The sequence below is a fragment of the Anser anser genome, assembly GCF_964211835.1.
Source record: "Anser anser genome assembly, chromosome: 2".
Taxonomy (NCBI): domain Eukaryota; kingdom Metazoa; phylum Chordata; class Aves; order Anseriformes; family Anatidae; genus Anser; species Anser anser.
The window spans coordinates 94,243,771-94,261,675 of NC_139721.1; the positions used below are offsets into that span (position 1 = coordinate 94,243,771).

Genomic DNA, 17,905 nt, shown 5'->3' on the forward strand with positions numbered 1-17,905 from the left:
CCCAGCCTGGACCCCAGCCTGGCAGATGTTGCTCCTGTCAGTGTGGAGCAACCATTTCATGTCAGCATTTTCTCAGAACAGTCACATTAAATCCCTAAGTGCTGCCATCACGGGCATCCTAAGAGCCTTCTGATGTCGCCAGAGAGTCACCATCACCCTATGGCCTCACGAAAGGCAGCTGACCATAAGTGCCTGAGTGTCCAACCTTCGTTGAGTCTGGCTGGTGGCACTCGAGAGGTTGAGGTCCTACTGCTGGAATGCGAGAGGTGGAGGTGTTGCTAATGGAAGGCGCGACGTCGAGGTCATTCTGGTGGCATGCGAGACATCAAGGTCCTTCCTGTGGCTCGAGAGACATGAGGTCCTTCTGGGTGGCAGGTGAGGCACCCCGGTCCTTCTGGTGGAACTTGAGATGTCGAGGTCCTTTTGGTGGAACGCGAGATGTCAATGTCCTTTTGGTGGCATGTGAGATGTTGAGATCCTTCTGGTTGCAGGCCAGGCATCAAGGTCTTCCTGCTGGAGTGCAAGGTGTCAAGGTGCTGCTGGTGGGCCACGAGTCTTTGAAGTTCTGCCAGCAACCCACAAGGGAGGTGCCGAGGACCAGAGGTGCTTGATACCTGCTTGTCATTAGAGCAGTGTCCCAGGGAGGACAAGCATCTCCACACTGGAGCAGCCGCAGGCACCATGAGCAGTCCATGCCAGGAACTGCCTGCGGAGGCCCCCATAGAAGAGACCTGCACCATCTGCTTGAGCCCTCTGGCTGATGCAGCATGGCTGGACCCCTGAGGCCACTCCTTTTGCATGGGGTGCATCCAGCTGTGGGCCACCCACAGAGCCACCTTCCCGCTCTGCCACCAGCCCATCATTACCATCATGAGGCTGGTGCCGTGCCCTGTGCGGGACACCTCAGCCCACCGGCCCCGGGGAAGTTTCCAGCAAAACGCGGGGCCGGGGCGGTAGCAGGAGCAGCAGATGTAGCAGAGCCCCTCCAGCTACTGGTCCCGCAGTGTCTTGCCCAGGTTAAAGGAGCACAGCCCTTCCATGCCACAACAGCTTGTCCACAGCTTCTCGTGGTGCTGGAAGCAGGACAGGCGCAGATGGCCCCACTCCCCACTGAACACCAATGCCAGGGACATGTCATGGCTGCGCAGGGCCCAGCAGGAGGAGCCAGGGGCCAGCGACCATGCATCTGGGCAGGCAGCCGGGCCTCATCTGGGGTTGGGCTGCTGGCAGCAGCCACCATAATTCTTTCATTAAATTATTGTATTATTTTTCAAAGCCTCTGCCTGCAGTCATTTGTGTGGCGTCATGTGGAGGGGGCTGAACGCAGCCCGCTCCCACCCCACAAATTGTTTTGGGGATGTTGGCTGCAGCTGGGAGAGGACAGATGGACGGGGAATGGCTGCAGGTGGCAGGCACCTGTGGGAGACTCGGGGATGGGAATTCATTTTGGGGGTGGAAAATCATCATGGGAATGGGAAAGTGCGGGTGATGGGGGCAGCCATCAAGTTGACCATGCCCTAAAGGGAAAAAAGGCACTGAAAAAGTCTCCTGAACCTGGGGCAGAAGAAAACAGCTGCCAGCCTGAGAACCAGGCCTGGGAACCTGGAGCATCCTTGGGAGGTGCTACTGTCCTCTTGGAAGTACAGCTGGGTACCATCCCTGAAGATGCCAGCAACAAGGCCAAAAGTAAGGAACTATAACAGCAACTGACTATCTGAAAAGGAATAATTAGTCTGGGAAAGGTACAATTTTGAGAGACTAGGAAACATCATCGTCCATTGGTTGTCTCAGGTGAAATAGAAATTAGAATCATCTTTTGGCTGCTCTAAGGAGGTGGTATCCTTATGCCCTCTTATGTCTCTTTTGATAGAAAAAGTATTCCTTTTCTATCCAAAATGCAGCACCTCCCTTTCTCCCTCAGAACTTCCTGTGCTGCATGAATGTTTCTTCAGGATTTCCAAAACCAATTGAACCTTTGCTGGGGATGCCTGGCTGACTCCAAATTCTGTGATGTGGATCATCTTCTAAGCGAGACTTTGTTCTTTATTCATTTGGGCCAACTCCTGGGTCCACTCCTGAGGTTTGGTCCATTCTGAGATTGGTTTTCTTAATTAGACCCTTTGAGGTCAGTTTGATAACCCACTTCTGGGATTGGTTTGATGCACTTGGAAATGGTAATATTATGAAGTACACACATATGTCCGTAATCTGTCATAAGTATAGTCTTGGTAAGTGTAAGCATGTTTGCCATTATAGTATCAATGTTTGCAATCCATAAGTATATTTACTGCTCTAGAACTATAGATAAGTATGTTGAACCTAGAATACTAATGTAAATTTGCTGCTAGAACAGGTGTTTTCCTGCATCTAGTTGCCTTCCTACTTCTGCTAATTGCTGCTACTATTAATTAGTGCTATTCCATCAATTTCCACAACATATATATACATATATTTGCTTCCTGGTAATATCTGTAATAGCCTGATATCTCTATCCATGCTTGCCTTTAATCACAGAATATTAGCTAATTATTTTTCAAAGCCTCTGCCTGCAATCATTGGTGTGGTGTCATGCGGAGGGGGCTGAATGCAGCCCACGTGATTTGTGGTCATCTGTATTATAGAAAAGTTTTTAGAAAATAAAGGCTCCTGCTTCCACGTGGACTCTTCTCTGCAGGTTGCAACTCCAGCCCAGAGTCAGCTCCTGCAGGGGCTCTGCATGGGCTTCCTCTCCACAGGCCCCAGGAGAACTTCTGCCCTGTGCCTGGAGCACTTCCTGTCCTTGTTCTTCACTGACCTTTGTGTCTGCAGGGTTGTTTCTCACATATTTCGTCACTCTTCTCTCCCAGTTGATGTTGCACAGTGTTTTTTTTTTTTTTCCCTTTCTTAAATCTGCTCTCACAGAGGTTCAGCTCTGGCCAGAACAGGTCCATTTTGGAGCCAGTTGGAGCTGGCTCTTTTCTAACATGGGCCAGCTTCTGGTCCCTTCACAGATGCCACCCTTGCAGCCCCCCTGCTACCAAACCCTTACCACATAAATGCAATACACCTGTCAGCATCATGGCCTGCTAGTGTCAGTGCCTCTGGTGCTGGACTGTAGACCAGGAGACTGTTCTAGCTCTCTAGGGTGGGAGACGTGGAGGCGTGTATAGGCAGTTTGGCCTGTACACCCCAGCTAAGGTGTCACAGGGATTTCCTTGTCCCCTCTGAGGAGCTGGGGCAAGTCCCTTCACCTGGGCCCGAAGGAGCTTGTGGATGTCGCAGAGGTCCGGGGGAAGGAATGAGATGTCTGGTAGGCTAGACAAAGTGTGCTTGTGGCTGTGCAGCCTGCAGAGGGTTTGGTGTGGCTGAAGTGTGGGAATAGGCTTGGGAGTGGGCAGGTGGTTGTATCTTGCTTGGGATGTGGCAGCTGTGTTGAAGGGGAAGCTGAGGGGGGGTGAAGTCATCATCTTGCCAATAAGTGAGTTGCTTGTGTTGCACAAAGCAGGTGAAGTTTGTAAAGTGTGCAAGGTGGTGGCAGAATAAGATGCCAGCAAGAGTAGCGGTGGGAAGACTACTGCTATTCAGAACAGAACAAAAAAGGAGACTGAGCAGCTGATAGTTACTGTGGCACAGTGGGGTGTGCTTAAAAGCACACAGGAGAAATCCTTTCTCCTATCTATGCTCGTACTACCTTGGAACCGCCTGAGCCCGTCTGATCGCGGAAACTAAGCAGGCTTGGGCTTGGCTAGTACTCGGATGGGAGACCGCGCAGGAATACCTAGCTTTGTAGGCCATTGCATTCTGTTTGGCACTTCTATTTCCGAGGCCGCACGGTGGCTCTGCCCCTTTTCATCCTTCCCCTTTTCCTTTTCGGGCCGGCCAGGCGGCGGCGCGGGGCGGAGCAGGCCCGGCGGGCGGGCGGTCAGCTGACGGCGCCGGCTGCGGGCAAGGCGGGCCGGGTAGGAGCACACCGGCCGCCCTTGCCGCCCGGCATGCTGCGGCTCCTGCTCCCGGTGGCCGGCCTGGCGACGGTCCTCAGGGCCGCGGTGAGTCCCGTCCCGTCCCGTCCCGTCCCCCGGGCCGTTGGGGGCGGCTGTTAGCGGGAGTGGTGTGAGGGTCGTTGGGGATGGGTGGGTAGAAAATGGCGTTTCTAGGGGCTTCCCCTACAGGAGGAGGGTGCTGCCAGGTGTGCACAGCCTTCATCACGGCTTTTATTTCCTCCCCATGGCCGCTGGGCCATTCTTAATTCACTTTTGAAGGGCGGGTGGCTATTTCGATTGGTCCCACCAGCAGGGGCTGGATCCTTCCCTCTTTGCGCCCCTGGGGGAGTCACTCTCCTGCAGGGGTGCTGCCTGGGCACATACATCCCGGTAATACCCGCCCTGTCTGGCCGAAGCGGTTCTGCTGGGTGCACCCCATCCCTCGTTTAGACCTGCTTTTGAAAGAATTAATATATTCCGAGGCCTAATTAAGAAAGCCTGGGAGGGGAAGGGGGGTGGAAGTCGAACTGCTGTTACATGCTAAGGACACCGTGTTAGCTGGTCCCATGGGGCAGCTGGCTCTTCTTGTGGGGTGCCACCACAGGGAGCTGTGTGTTCCCATTTCTGCCCTTCCTTAGCTTTGACTCCCTTGTTGTAGCTTGCTGGAGCTGCACCACTGCCTAACTGGAGGCCTAGATAAACTCTGAGGCTTGCCACATGTTGTGGGAGCTGTGCTTTGTCACTTAGGCCTTGAGCTCAAAGCAAAGTCTTGCTTTTTTCTTGATATTTGTTAATTGAGAAATGCACGGAAGGCTAAAGCTGTGTGAAAAGCAGCATGACCTCATGGGATATATTTATCTAAAGGAATTCAGTGATAGTAATTGTGGTTGCTGGGAGGGGTAGGGTTATGACTGAGCCTTGGGGGACTGTGAAGGTAATGATAAGAAAGGGGAACTGATTCCAACTTCAGTGGTGTGAGGAGTGCTTGGCAAATGTAGTTTAACAGTTGAATCTAGCAGATTGGTTTAAAGCAGGTAAGATACTTGAAAAAATATACAGTGCATTTTAGTAATTAAGTAATTTCCTGCTATAGGAGGTTGTAGAAGCAAACAGAAACAAAAAAGATAAAACAAATTGAAATATATCAGGCTCATATGCAAAAAGGACTCATGCAAAAAGGACTAGGCAGGGGTGTGCCTTCTAACACCCCTAATGTAACAGTTCTATCACCTGGAGTAGTAGAGGATGAGCAGACCACAGGCAGTGGCCAGGATCGCATTCCTTTAAACAACAATCCTTATTGCTGTTGTCCAGGCAGAATGTAGCCTTGTGTTTAGAGAACCATGGACGTGAACCAGTAGGACACTTCCTATGTTCTTATCTTCCTAGCTTTATTTACTTTCTGCAGAGGCATGCATGTAAAATAGCATTGTTTTTTTAAGAATGGTGTAACAGCTGTGAGGCCTTGAGGAACTGAGACTTGGACACACACTTTCTTTCTTAACCCATTGTTCGTTGACCAAGCAACGAGAGAAGGGGTCTTTCTAAAGGTTGCTCTAGTCCTCAGAAATACAGCAGGGACCTATCATCACAGACTTGCTAACATCCTTTTAAGTTAGGGAAAGTATGTGCTACAGATAAGCAAATTGGCAAGCTTAGGTTTGTAGGCTTCTGGCCTCAAGCTCACTGCAGAGCCCTACGAGGCTGCTTTCATGACCCAGTTTTGAGATATTTTTGGCTGTACTGATTGCTTATTTTTTCTCTAGCTAAGTACAGACTGAAGCGGTTTGGAAGAAAGCATGTATTCCTGCATGGCTTTAAATAAGGTATTTCTGTTATCTCAAACTTGGTCAATATTGTATGTTATGAAAGACTTCCAAACGTTTTTCATCTATGGTTAATGTAAAACAGTAGGTTTATTTTAAATAGAAATACACAAACTGTGCAAAAATAGAAACACTGTACTCTTAGCAAAATACAGAGCAAAACAGGGATTTCCAGTATAATTCAGACGTAACTGATGCTTGCTTGTTTGTTTTCAATCTGGAAGCGGAGATGCATTAGGTTTACACAGCCCATTGTTTTAATCCCTTTTCAATTTAGTTGCATCCTGTTAGGATGCCAGGATATCCTAAAATAGGTGTCAAGTCTTAGGAACTGTACATGTAGTGGGAGTGAGCAGGAAGTGAGTAGCAAAACACAATGTGGATTTCACCAGTCCTACCAATTTTGAGGGCTTTGAGGAATTCTTGTTCCCCAAGGGATATTTCCACATACATCACCTGCAGTTTCTAGGACCACAGCTGTATCTGGCTAGCTGTTTCAGTGGGTATTTCCCTGCTGCAGTTGTGTGTGTCTGTAGACCCTCGTGTTCAGTCAGAATGATGCATGGTGATATGTGCTTTTGTGATGGAGCCAGATGCTTGGGAAAAAGAACATAAAACACGTGTGCTAAGTTCAGAGCAGAAGCAGCTTGGTCACAGAATCTGTATAGGGCTTTCAAATACTATAATGACTGTTTGCAAATAGTTTGGTGACTGTTACCAGCAGTTGTTGCATCACTGTTGTGATCTATTGTCAAATGTTTTTAGGAAGACTTAATGAGGAAATAGCAATGAAAAAGAAGGGGGAGGAACCATTGAGGCTGGAGGGCAGAGAACTTGGAAACAAACTGTCAGAGCAGAGTATTTTCAGTTGACTATTTATCCCACGTTAGGAAATTTCTTCCCTGTCTTTATTGTAGTAATTCTGTATGACCCAGTATCCTGGGTAGTGCGTGCAGCCTAGCAGACCCCTACTGCAGTCTGGGAAAAAGGGAATGTATGTAATATTTTAAAATGGCTGATACTGGTTCCTGGTTGCAGGCTTCATTAACCCAAGGCATCCCTTCATAATCACATTATTTTCTACTGGAGACTCCTACAGAGCAGAAGGGAACGATCAGGAAGCAAAGATGATCTCCGTCAAGCAACTGCCCCTTGAAGCAAAGGCTGCAGTGGCTGCAGGAGTGGTTTTCTTCTCCATGATGTTATCGCGGAGCTATCTGACAGAACAACTGGAGCTCAAGACGCGGCGTTGGCTTCTAAGGCTGCAGATGGCACTGTTTGCTAATGCTCTCATGTTGATAGGATCTCTTCATGTTTGGAGAAGCACAGTCACCATGTTCTACAGGTCTTCAGCTGCCAGCTGCTTCTGTTTCATGCCATGGAAAATAGCTGTGCTGATGTTTCTAGCTTTGGCTCATTCAAGCTTCTTTACGTTGCTATTTCTTGTTGCGGAAGAGCCATATTTCTTTTCTTTAGCTGCCTACACTTGCCTGGGGGCCTATATCATTCTCATCTTCTTCCTCTTTGCTCTAGGCTCTGTAGAGCAGGCTTATAAGTTCTTGGCTGGGAGAGGCACTAAGGCAGGCAGCAGCAATAAGAACAGCAGAACAGCCGTGAAGCCAGTTTTGGCAGTCATGCTGACTGTTGGGCTGACTGTCATCGGGCTGTTAAATGCTTCCCAGCCTCCTACTGTGAATTCAGTGGAGATTCCAGTTTGCAAGCTGCCCTCAACAATGAACAATCTGAAAGTGGTGTTGCTTTCAGATATCCACCTGGGGCCTACAGTTGGGAAGACCAAGCTTGCAATGATTGTGCAAATGGTTAAGGCTTTGAAACCAGATATCACAGTGATTGTTGGTGACCTGACTGACTCCGAGGTTGAGATCATACGACCAGCTGTTGAGCCTCTTGGAGAACTTAATTCCCCTCTGGGGACTTACTTTGTCACAGGAAACCATGAGTACTACACATCAGATGTTGGCAACTGGTTTGAGCTGTTAAAATCATTTAACATTCGTCCACTCCATAATGAGAATGTGAAGATTGTTTCACCAAAGAGCCCTGATGATTGGTTCTGTCTGGCTGGTGTTGATGATATTGAGGCAGATGTATTGCGCTACTCAGGGCATGGCATGGATTTAAGAAAAGCTCTCAGAGGTTGTAGCAGTGAGCATGCGATTGTGCTGCTAGCTCATCAGCCAGTTGCTGCAAAGTGGGCCCTTCAGGAGAGACCAGACATAAATTTAATCCTCTCAGGCCATACTCATGGAGGGCAAATGTTCCCACTAAATGCTGGGGCTTATTTTCTGAATCCTTTCTTTGTTGGCTTGTACAAAGTTGGGCAGAACACCTTTGTCTACGTCAGCCCAGGGACGATGTACTTTGGAATACCCATGAGGTTGGGCAGCAGAGCTGAAATAACTGAGATAATTCTACGGTCTCCTTGAGGAGTTTCACATTTGACAGACTTCTGCAATCATTTTTGGTCAGTATATTGGTTCTTCTGCTTGGAAAGCAAATCCTTTTTCAGGGAAGTAATAGAAATGTGTCAGGATGGACTACCTCAGGTTCTGTTAAGTCTGAGGAGAAAACTAAATCTATCTTAGGTGTATTAAACAAATGCTAAAATACTGAAGAAATTAACACAAAGTTCGTTATTACGGAGATTCTGCGTTTAAAGGTAACACTGCCGTGGAGATGATGCATGTACTGTGCATGTTCAGTAATACCTGTGTCCTGTGGCTAAATCACGTTTCACTGTTTATTACACATGAGGCAGCTGCCTTATCAAATCTCAGACCAGTGAAGGTTCTGATCTCTTACAGTGAAATCACACCTGCATGTTTTGCAGAAGGGACTACGGAGTGTCCAGAGAGTATCCATTCCAAAAGTCTTACACCAGAAAAGTTACAGGAAAGGAACAGTTATATTTCTTTGAGGCTGGATTTCTTTAGGATGTCTTTACCGCACTGCCTGTGTGCAGCATGCAGTGGGGCTCCAGGTCTGGGCTGCTTACCAATACTGTGAGGTGTTAGGCAGCAGTTCCTGAAAAGCAGTTTTTTCACAATTGAAAAGTTGGGGAAGCTGATAGTAAAGGATCAAAATAGCTGTCCTTCTGCAGGTGTTTTCCTCAGAATAACTGGGCATCTAGTAATTACTGAAAGCAGCTCTAATAAAAGCAAATGAAAAAGAAACTTTTAATTAACATAATTTGTGTTGCTGCTTGAGCATTCAGTACCTCCTTTTGTAAAGCCCAAAGCTGAAATAATCAGCTCAGTTTGTATTTTTTGTTTATGCTTAATTTCTCTTCTGTGATTTCTCTTATGAGAGTAAGGGGATGTTATTTGAAAGTGATGCAAATGATATTCAGTGGGTTAATGCTTGAACTTTGTTTAATGTTTTGATATTTCAAGTAAGTGATGTCTTCTTTAAGAAAACTAAACACTGCAGCAAGTGACTTTCCTTAATAGCATTTGCATATCAATGTCCTTATTGTATGATAAGCACATAGCAGAATAACTACTACAGGATAATGAGCTATGGGGAATTCATCTCTGCCTTTCCTAGAAGGGCTTAACACAAATTAATAGCACTGGGAAATATGAATGATTAGAAAATCTTAAAAACATGTTTATTTTCATGGCTCATACAGGAAAGGCAGGTTGTAAATTAATATTTGTATGTTGCCGAGGCTGATGAAACAGTTTTCTTCTGCACATCTCCCCCTCCTTCCCTTTCACCTCAATGCAGCTATATGAAATGCCACAAACAACACAAGCCATGGGACAAACGAGTTCCATGCTTGCAGAGACAAAGCTGAGGATGGCAGGACCAGAACTGTGGTGTTCAGTGTTTTCCTGCCTTCCCATGTGATCCTGAGCCAGACACTCTTCTGTTTTACTCTTCAGTGCCTGTTCCTGTTTTCAGTGCCTGTTTTCATTTTGTGGGAGAGGTATGTATGTGGGGGTATTTGAAGAGTACCATGAGCTTTGTAAGGGTGAGAAGTTCTGTAGGTGAAATTTCAAAGTCTCACTTCATCCATTCCCTTGAACCCCCAAGGTGGAGTTTTTAACTACTTAGCTTTTTTGGTATCCTATTCCTCTGTGCGAAGATCTTGCATTTTTACTAGCAGGAATACTGAGAGATACTGTAAGAACATACTAGCAAATGTGTCGTGCACTGGAAGATTGGTGGAAGAGCTAGAGAAGCCAGTCCTCTTAGTCAGAAAGCCGAACGCCTGACCCACCAGGCTCTTTACTTGTTGGACTAGATCATTCTGTTTCCCAGTACCTATAACTTTGTAATTTTTTTCTCATGCTTATGCAACAATATATACTCTTGCTCAAGTATCCTGCAACTTTCACATGTATTTAGCACTTCCCACTGTCCACACAGTGTCCTTTTGGGATTCTTTTCCATCACTTAGTTTAAAATGGCCTTAAGTAGAAAGAATCTCAATAGCTTGTAACCCTCTGTGTTACATCAAAATGCCTTAATTTGAAAGCTGTGTTCTGGATTGGGTAATGTAGGGTATTCCCTCTAGGCCAGTAGTCCTGGGGTTTTGGTGTATTTACAGCCTTTAACTTGTTATTTTGAGAGTTATTGTGTTAAGACAAATTTCTTTGCTAGTTTCCTTATCAGGAGGCTTTTGTGACTGGCTTTAGATGGCATTAATTTCTAGCAACAAGTTGCCAGTCTTTTTATTTATTTTTCCTCCTCCTGCTCTGCTTTTTATTTCTCTCCTCATTCTGTCCAAATGTGTACAGAAACCTGGCTGAAGTGATCCTTCTGTCCCCGGAGTACGCAGATTACTTCTGCATTACTTTGTGTGTATGTGCTCCTCTTTGCATTCTCTCAGGAGCAGATGTGGTTAGACTATCATTTCAAAAATGTATTAAGTTCTCTCAAAGTAATTTAGTTATTTTTTAAAAAACTGCTTCTGAAAGTTTGGTTGTTTGATGATTAGTAACACTTAAAATGTTTATTTCTGTGCCAAAAAACTTCAAAGCCTTTTCCTACTTTTTTTTTTAATTATATATGGAAAATATCTTATATCAACCATCTTCTTGATAGTAAGAGGAATAAATCTTTTCTAAAAGCTCTCAAAGACAGCAATCCCTAATTGTCCTTTGAGGATTTTTCTATGCTTGTTCCAATTTGACTCATATATGAGTGATTTAGATCTGTGTTCACTATTACAGATAACAAAAGTTGCTTTGCTGCTTATTTTTTATTTTTTTTATTTTTATTTTTTTTATGTTGAATGTATTTGATCTGGAGAACTTAACTAAAGGAATTTCTTCCTACAGAAGGCCAGTTCATTTGGGGGATTGGCTGGGGCCAGGGTTTATTACCGTCAGGATAATACCAGAATAGTAAAATCACTTTGTGAAAGTTATATTTATTACAGTATATAATCAGTGGAGGTTGGTTTTGGAAATATGTAAATTGTGGTATAACAAATGCTTTAAATGTTGGGATTTAATAAAAACTTTATTACCAAGAAAGAAGCCTCTAATGACCTTTTATTCTGTACTAGTATTTATTGTAGCAGATCACACTGAATAGTTTTAATACCTTAGTTCTATTTATGAGAAAAAAGCTGCTGACTGTAAATCTGACTAGGTTTGGAAAAATCTTACACCCTTGCTGCTAATGAGGTGTGGAGGAAAGTGGTAAAAGTAAGGCTGCTGTTAAATTTGCCCAGTGCCTACTACTATTGGGAAGAAGTGTGGGCTGAAGAGATGAGGACATGGGGCAAAGAAAACCACTTTAAGAGCAGAGAAAGGATACAGAGCTGTTGGTTTTGGATGGGAGGAGAGGGTGCTGGGGAAGGGAGCAGCAGGGTTGTGATTCTCAGTTTTGATGGGGGTGGAGAAAGAGGTGTTCTGGCTTTGAATGATCATCATGAGATGCTAGAAACGCCCCCAGGTGGAGAGGTTCAAAGAAGATTTGTATCCACATTTGTGTCCTTTCCAAACAAGGGGAAAAAACTCAATTTTCTAAATTTGAAGAATGAGATTCTAGTGGCTTTTAAATGACTAACAGGTTTATGTGCTGGAACTATGAAATTTCTTTTAATAAAGTTGGGAGAAACACATTAAAAAACATTGAAAGAGCATTAATGCCGCAAAAGTGGCTACCTACTTGATTTAAGAAAGGACAGATTCTCTAGTGCCTCCCTTTTCCATGTGAGTGTATTCTGAATGCAGCATTATATCATTGTCTCTAAGGGCTTAAATCTTTTATCTGACCATTATTATGGTGTGATATGAATGAACTGGCATCCAAAACAGTAGAGAGCATTTGTGCTTGTTGAATGTGCTTACCAAATAAGTAGCTTCGCTACCACATCTTCTAGGGAGATGCAGGGAATTCATTCCTGCTGTATATTCACAACCATGAGTACACAATATTGGTTGAACCAGACAAATTCACGGCGAGAACTGTTTAGGCATCATTGTGAGCCCTACAGTGTATGCTGTAAGAAATGGCTGAAGTTGTGCATTGACAATAAAACAATGTTGCATAGTTGATCATGAAGGGAAGTTTGTTTACAATGGGAAACAAATAAGGTAAATCAGAATAAGTACTCAGGAAGCCCTCCTCATATCATGAGGTGTATGTGTTAGGATGGTAATTTACAGTTACTTTCACAGCTTTAAATGGTAACTGGTGATACTTCTGGATGAATGTCTTCTTTTCATTGAAGAAATCCCCATTTCTCTGCCAGTGGTGTCTGTCCCCTGAGAGTGGATCTTTGTAAACAGTTGGTTCAGGGTGCAGCATCTCTCAGCAGCAGTCTGCTGTAGATAGGGTGAGTGCCTTTGCCATAGGTTAGTCTGGGGAAGAGGGTTGAACTCTCTTTCAGAGGGGAAGAGGGGAGCAACAGCAGTTGGGCTGCGCTACTTTGTCTCCAGGACTTTTACTAGTTGAATGTGGAAGGTAAAATTAAAAACACTATGGAGTCAGGAAATCAAATGCAACCATAATGGTTTTTTAATGTTTTCTTTTTTTTTTTTTTGGTAATGCTTCTCCCCTTACATTTAGTATTATTGCAAAATTGTGTTGGTGCCACCTGGGTTTGGCGTTTCGTTTAGTCATGATCATTATGGAGTACTTGGCTCTGCAGTAATGCTAGGACTTGTCATGGTACCCTAGAGGAATAAATGTCAAAAGAATGTGAAAAGCTTTCTTGCTGTTCTTAAGGGTGAATTGTTTTCTTATGGAATACATACAGTACAATTCCATCTTAGTGCAGCATTCCCAGGAATCAGCATGTAGGTTATAAATCAAAAATCTGCAGTGTCACTTAGGTCTGCATTGAAAGAAAAGTAAGCAGGTGGTACATACCTGTGCGTTTTCTGCAGTGAAGCTTAACAGTGTGAAGTTATGACAACGACGTAATTCCTGAGGAGAATCCCCACATTGGACTCAATGATCCTTATGGGTTCCTTCCAACTTGGGTTATTCAATGATGTGAATTATTCTTGTTCCAGATCAGTTGGTGTTATACTGTTTGTACTTTGCTCTGTAAGGTCCTGATTTCTGCTGAAAACCTGGCATGTCTGTACCTTTGCTTAGACAAGAATTATTTAAACATTCAGGGAACTATTTTTGCTAAGGATGTGTTTGTGTCTATCTGTGGGATCAGGGCTTAAAAAGCTTCCATTATGCAATACTTTGCAGTCCCTTCAGTCTCCCAGTCCTTATTGCTCTTTCAGCTCTGGACTACATCTTTTCTGTTATAGGTCCATGACACAAACAATTTTACTTGTTCACTGTTAGCAGAATGTTTTAGATTACTATGTTCAATTAAGATGCTCTCCACAACTTTATTTTAGGTTTTCTGTGGGGACTGTGTGTTTACCACAGTTGTACCACCCCACTGTAGTCACCTCCTCCTTGGAGTCTGTAGTCTTCAAATGTTTGTAGAGTCTTATCTCACTGAGTTGCTCTTTTTAATGATGGTCTAGGGATAGGCATGTTTACTCAGCAATTTCTTCCTCCAGTTTTCTGCAGTGTGTGTGTATGTATTAAAAAAAAAAAAAAAGGCACTTTGTACTCTATCTGGTAGTTTGTGCTCTTGTTCTTTTGGACTTTGACACATTAGTCTGGCTCCTTTTTGCTGTCATGCTGCAAAAAGAGTATACTCTTGGTTGATGGTAGTGTCCAGTTGTTGGCCAGGAGTCTCAGTATTGGCAGTATCTGCTACATGCCACTTCTTCCATTCCTTTCACTTTACTCTTCCTGTAGTTGTACACACTATTACAGCAGAATTGTCCACCAGTTAACAGAAAGAAGTGGTTACAATGTGAAAGTTTTTCAAAACCATATGTGGTCTGTTAGTCCCTACTTACCCTTGGGCAGAAGTCCTTAGATGGTGGATGGCTCTTGTGTAGTTGGGGGTCACCAGGAGTTATACAGTAGTCTACATGTCTGTTGTATTTCTTCATCACTTTTGTTTCATGGAGACAATTTCCTAATTGTTAAGCTCTGCTCTTAGTATGAGGCAGGCCAAGGCCCACCTTTTTGAGAATAAAATAGGCCAGTGCCATTCAACAGATTTTAATTTACAGTATTAAAAGATGCACTTCATTTGTAGTAGTGTAATGTCCAGTGAAACGTGGGATTTGTTGGGCTGACTTCTGCATTATTTTCTGATAGGTATGGAGAACTAACTGATTAGCAGTTGCTGACTTGGTGTTTTATTTCATAAATCCCTTCTGATCTTTTATCGAAAGGATTCCTTTTTTTATGTGCTCAGCAATGAATCTAATAAAATGCAAATGCCAAGTCACAGAAAGTCATAGAATGTGAAGACAAACTTAACCAACTACTTAGTGCATTGTGGAGGACAAAAGTGGTGCTGTTGATAGGGTTGCCAAAGATATTTGGTGGGATGTAAGATGCAATGTGTTAAAGTTTGAAAAAAATTAAAAAATATTGAAGGTTTTTAAAGGCGTAGGGCCAGGCACTTAACAAAAGATCAATAATAATAATAAAAAAAAGGTCTTGGTGTTTTGCTTGTTTTCCACAAGTTACTGGAAGCAAAAGAAGTTCTGCTGTTGGTCATAGTAGTTCGTGTCATAGTGAATTTAGGCTCACTTGATGAGTAATCCCAGTAATCTTGAAGTTAAGGTACGTTTCTTTTGGGTCAGAGGTGCAGATTCTTGTTAATTTTCATGCTTCAAGTTCATTGTTCATAAATGTTCAAGGTTTGCTTAGCTGGAAAAGTACTGAAAGTAGGACTTTGTCCAAAAATGACAAATTGTTAGTGATTTACATAAAGGTAAGTCCTAGGTAAGTTCACTAGACTGATGTACCAAACACTTTCTTACTTACTAGAAACTAGGCTTTCAATCCTGCACATACCAGTGCCCTGGAGCGTTTAGAATGTGGTATTTGTTCCTTGAAAGCTCCCAGCTGGCTCTTGTTTCTAGACTTGAGTGTGACATTAAGTTGGAAATCAGGTTGTATTTTCCAGAAGTTTAGTGAGTTGAAGCATCGAGTGAGAAGTGTTGACATTCGTCAAATCAATATACCCCTGTTGAACTCATCAGCACTTCCACTGGTGTAAGCAACTGCGAAATGTGTCACTGTAGAAAGATGGTAGTATATATCCACGTGCTAAAAGTGGAGGATGCATGCAGCATGTTTCAGTGTAGCGGTGAATCCTGTCCATGCAGGCTGCAATCCTGTCTGCATGGCTGACAGATGTGTTGTAGTCCTTTGGTATATGCGTAGCTTGTGGAAAGCCATTCAGTAGCTATTTTAACACCATTGTACCTTCTATTGTGGACAACCCACAGATATTGTATAGACCGTTCTCAGTGTCTCTCATGGCAGAAAAAGCTTATATTGTGTAACTTTTATTTTTAATTTTTATTTGGTACACAGAATATATCCCAGAGGACTTTTGGGATTGATTATGGCTGCAACTGCTTTGTCAAGGATGGACGCCCTTTCCGTTACATCTCCGGTAGCATTCACTACTCACGGATTCCCCGGTATTACTGGAAGGACCGTCTCTTGAAGATGAAGATGGCAGGGCTGGATGCAATTCAAACGTAAGTAGCTGTTGACTTCCAAAATGATTTGTAGTCTTCAGAGACCCACAAAAAGTAGTTAAGGGAAATGCTGCCATTGCTGCTTATTTATTGTTTTTTTTAAAGTAGTAGGTGAGAAGGCTCTGGAAATGAAAGGTGGTACAGGATGACTTCTCACAGCATAGGTTGGGACAACAGCAGCTAACAATCTTGCTTCTTTGCTGATAGGTGATGCTTATTGCTTCAATGCCCAGGATGCAAATGTGACGCGAAACCTGTGAACTTTGGTAACTAAGGAACAGTTTGATCATGTGCTCTTTCTCTGCCAAAGGACACGGTAATCTCTTGTCAACAGGCAGGCTAGATGAGAGGGGACTGTAAAGTTTTAATATGCCCTAAGTTGTATTGCCCTGAAGCCTTGAAAATGTTGGCAAAGGCTTTAGTAATATTTAAAGCTATTTCACCAGAAGTGTTTTAATTTAGGGAAATAGTTGCAAAGTAGGGGTACTTTTTTTTTTTAAAAAAAGAAACAACAAAAAACCAAACAAACAAAAACAACCCCTCTACCTCCTAAAAATAAGTTTAAATTGCTTTCAGTTGTGTCTACCCAACCTTTAGCCCATCATTCTTGTCTTTTCTTTTGAGGTTTGAGTCCTTATTACAACTGGTGAGAGAAGAAAAAAAAATTAGCCAACTCTTCTTATTTTTGCCAAAGCTTCTGTGGCAAGGGAAGAAGAATGGTAGAAAAGTGTATAGGCACAGTCTTTTCAAGCAATGTTTGCAATTACCATGCATGGTTTTATTTCTTTTTTAAATCATTGCAGGGCTTGGAGCTTCTTTTTGAAACAGCCTCCTTGCATGCTATGGACTGCTAGACAGTGCTGGCTCTGGCAATGCAGAGCCTGTAGACTGGGGCAGTTTGTTCAGTGGGAGCATTGCACCATCTATGCTTCCCCTCCATCGAAACCTGTGTTTTGTTTATCATGCAAGTTGCAGAGTTACTTTGTATGCTTGGAGGCGTGATTAGTATGGGCTGGTATGTGGAGAAGAGATGGAGAGATGTCAGAGAAGGAATTTTTTTTTCAAACTTAGGTTTCTGAGTCGTGTCTTTTTGTTTCCCATAGAACTCTTCCCTGTGTTGTGACAGTGCATTGACTTTTTTTCTTTGTTGTTTTCTTTGTTTTGTTTTGATTAAACCAAACAAGCAAGTTCTCTCTTGCTACATAAAGCCAATAGGATTAAGTAGCACACTTGCTCAGGAATGTTAGGACAGAGTTGCTGGAAATGCCCATGTAAAAATTATTTTGCTGTAATAAAAATAATCAGACAGACCTAAAAATTATATCGTTTGATGTCTGGGTCCTGAGACTGACTCTGACTCCAGTGATCTATAGCATTTTATACTTCACTTTCGTCACTGATTTATGGGAATGACCCCATAAATCACCTGACAACCCCCATATGTCTGACAACCCCCATATGTCTTCAATGCCCTCACTTCATTTCCAGCTTTTTCAAGCAATCTTTGAAATTGCCTGTTCGTTTCTCTGCTGCATGACTAGTCTTTTGATATAGGAATCTTTCTTTTTTCCCTTTCCCTGTAACTCTATTGTCAAATGGGAAAATTGCTCCAGGTTTTTTTTCCTGTTGCTTTTTTCTTCCATTCATAATTCATAATCTGTCACTGAAGTGTATCTTTTTTCCTTCAATTTTTCCCCTATTTTTCTTTTGTTGAAAAAATTCCTATGTCCTACTGCAAGTTTCCTGCAGTGCAGGAAGAAGTGGAGACTGTCTCGTGTTACTGGTGTTGACTGGTCTCTGTTGGTCTTAGGAGAGTTGAGCTGTTTGTGTTCAGGTGCAAAAGGTATGGTCCAGCAGCTAGTGTCTCCTTGAGGTTTTGTGATTTGCTGCTGCAGTCTTAGCTGTTTTTGCTGGTTCATTGATTGCAGATAACAGATTTTTCACAACCTCAATTTGTCCTTGTAGAACAGTTTGGGATTCTTGAACTTTTTCTCCCCACCATTGTTTACTTTTGAATTTTTTTCTGCTGTGGTGAGAGATAGGTCCTAAA

General features: G+C 43.4%; 2 protein-coding genes across 14 annotated transcripts in view; both read left to right on the plus strand.

Annotated features, from left to right (window-relative positions):
* Positions 1-3,891: 3,891 nt before the first annotated feature.
* The window catches only part of GLB1 (galactosidase beta 1), a 96,017-nt gene continuing 82,003 nt past the window's right edge, over positions 3,892-17,905 (plus strand). For all 13 annotated transcript variants that reach the window (XR_014580616.1, XR_014580617.1, XM_083826532.1 and 10 more), the window contains exons 1-2: positions 3,892-4,025; positions 15,686-15,855. Coding sequence is in view for 11 of the 13 variants with exons in the window: in XM_083826532.1 (XP_083682658.1) it covers positions 3,972-4,025; positions 15,686-15,855 (224 nt within the window). In the remaining 2 variants the exon portion in view is untranslated. The remainder of the gene's footprint in view (positions 4,026-15,685; positions 15,856-17,905) is intronic.
* TMPPE (transmembrane protein with metallophosphoesterase domain) lies at positions 3,895-10,894 on the plus strand. The gene is made up of 2 exons (XM_083826541.1): positions 3,895-4,025; positions 6,824-10,894. Exon 2 carries the CDS (start codon positions 6,913-6,915, stop codon positions 8,230-8,232), a length of 1,320 nt encoding a protein of 439 aa, XP_083682667.1. The 5' UTR covers positions 3,895-4,025; positions 6,824-6,912; the 3' UTR covers positions 8,233-10,894.

Coding starts and splice junctions, on each gene's coding strand:
- TMPPE (XM_083826541.1), top strand. CDS start 6,913: ATGATCTCCGTCAAGCAACTGCCCCTTGAAGCAAAGGCTGCAGTGGCT.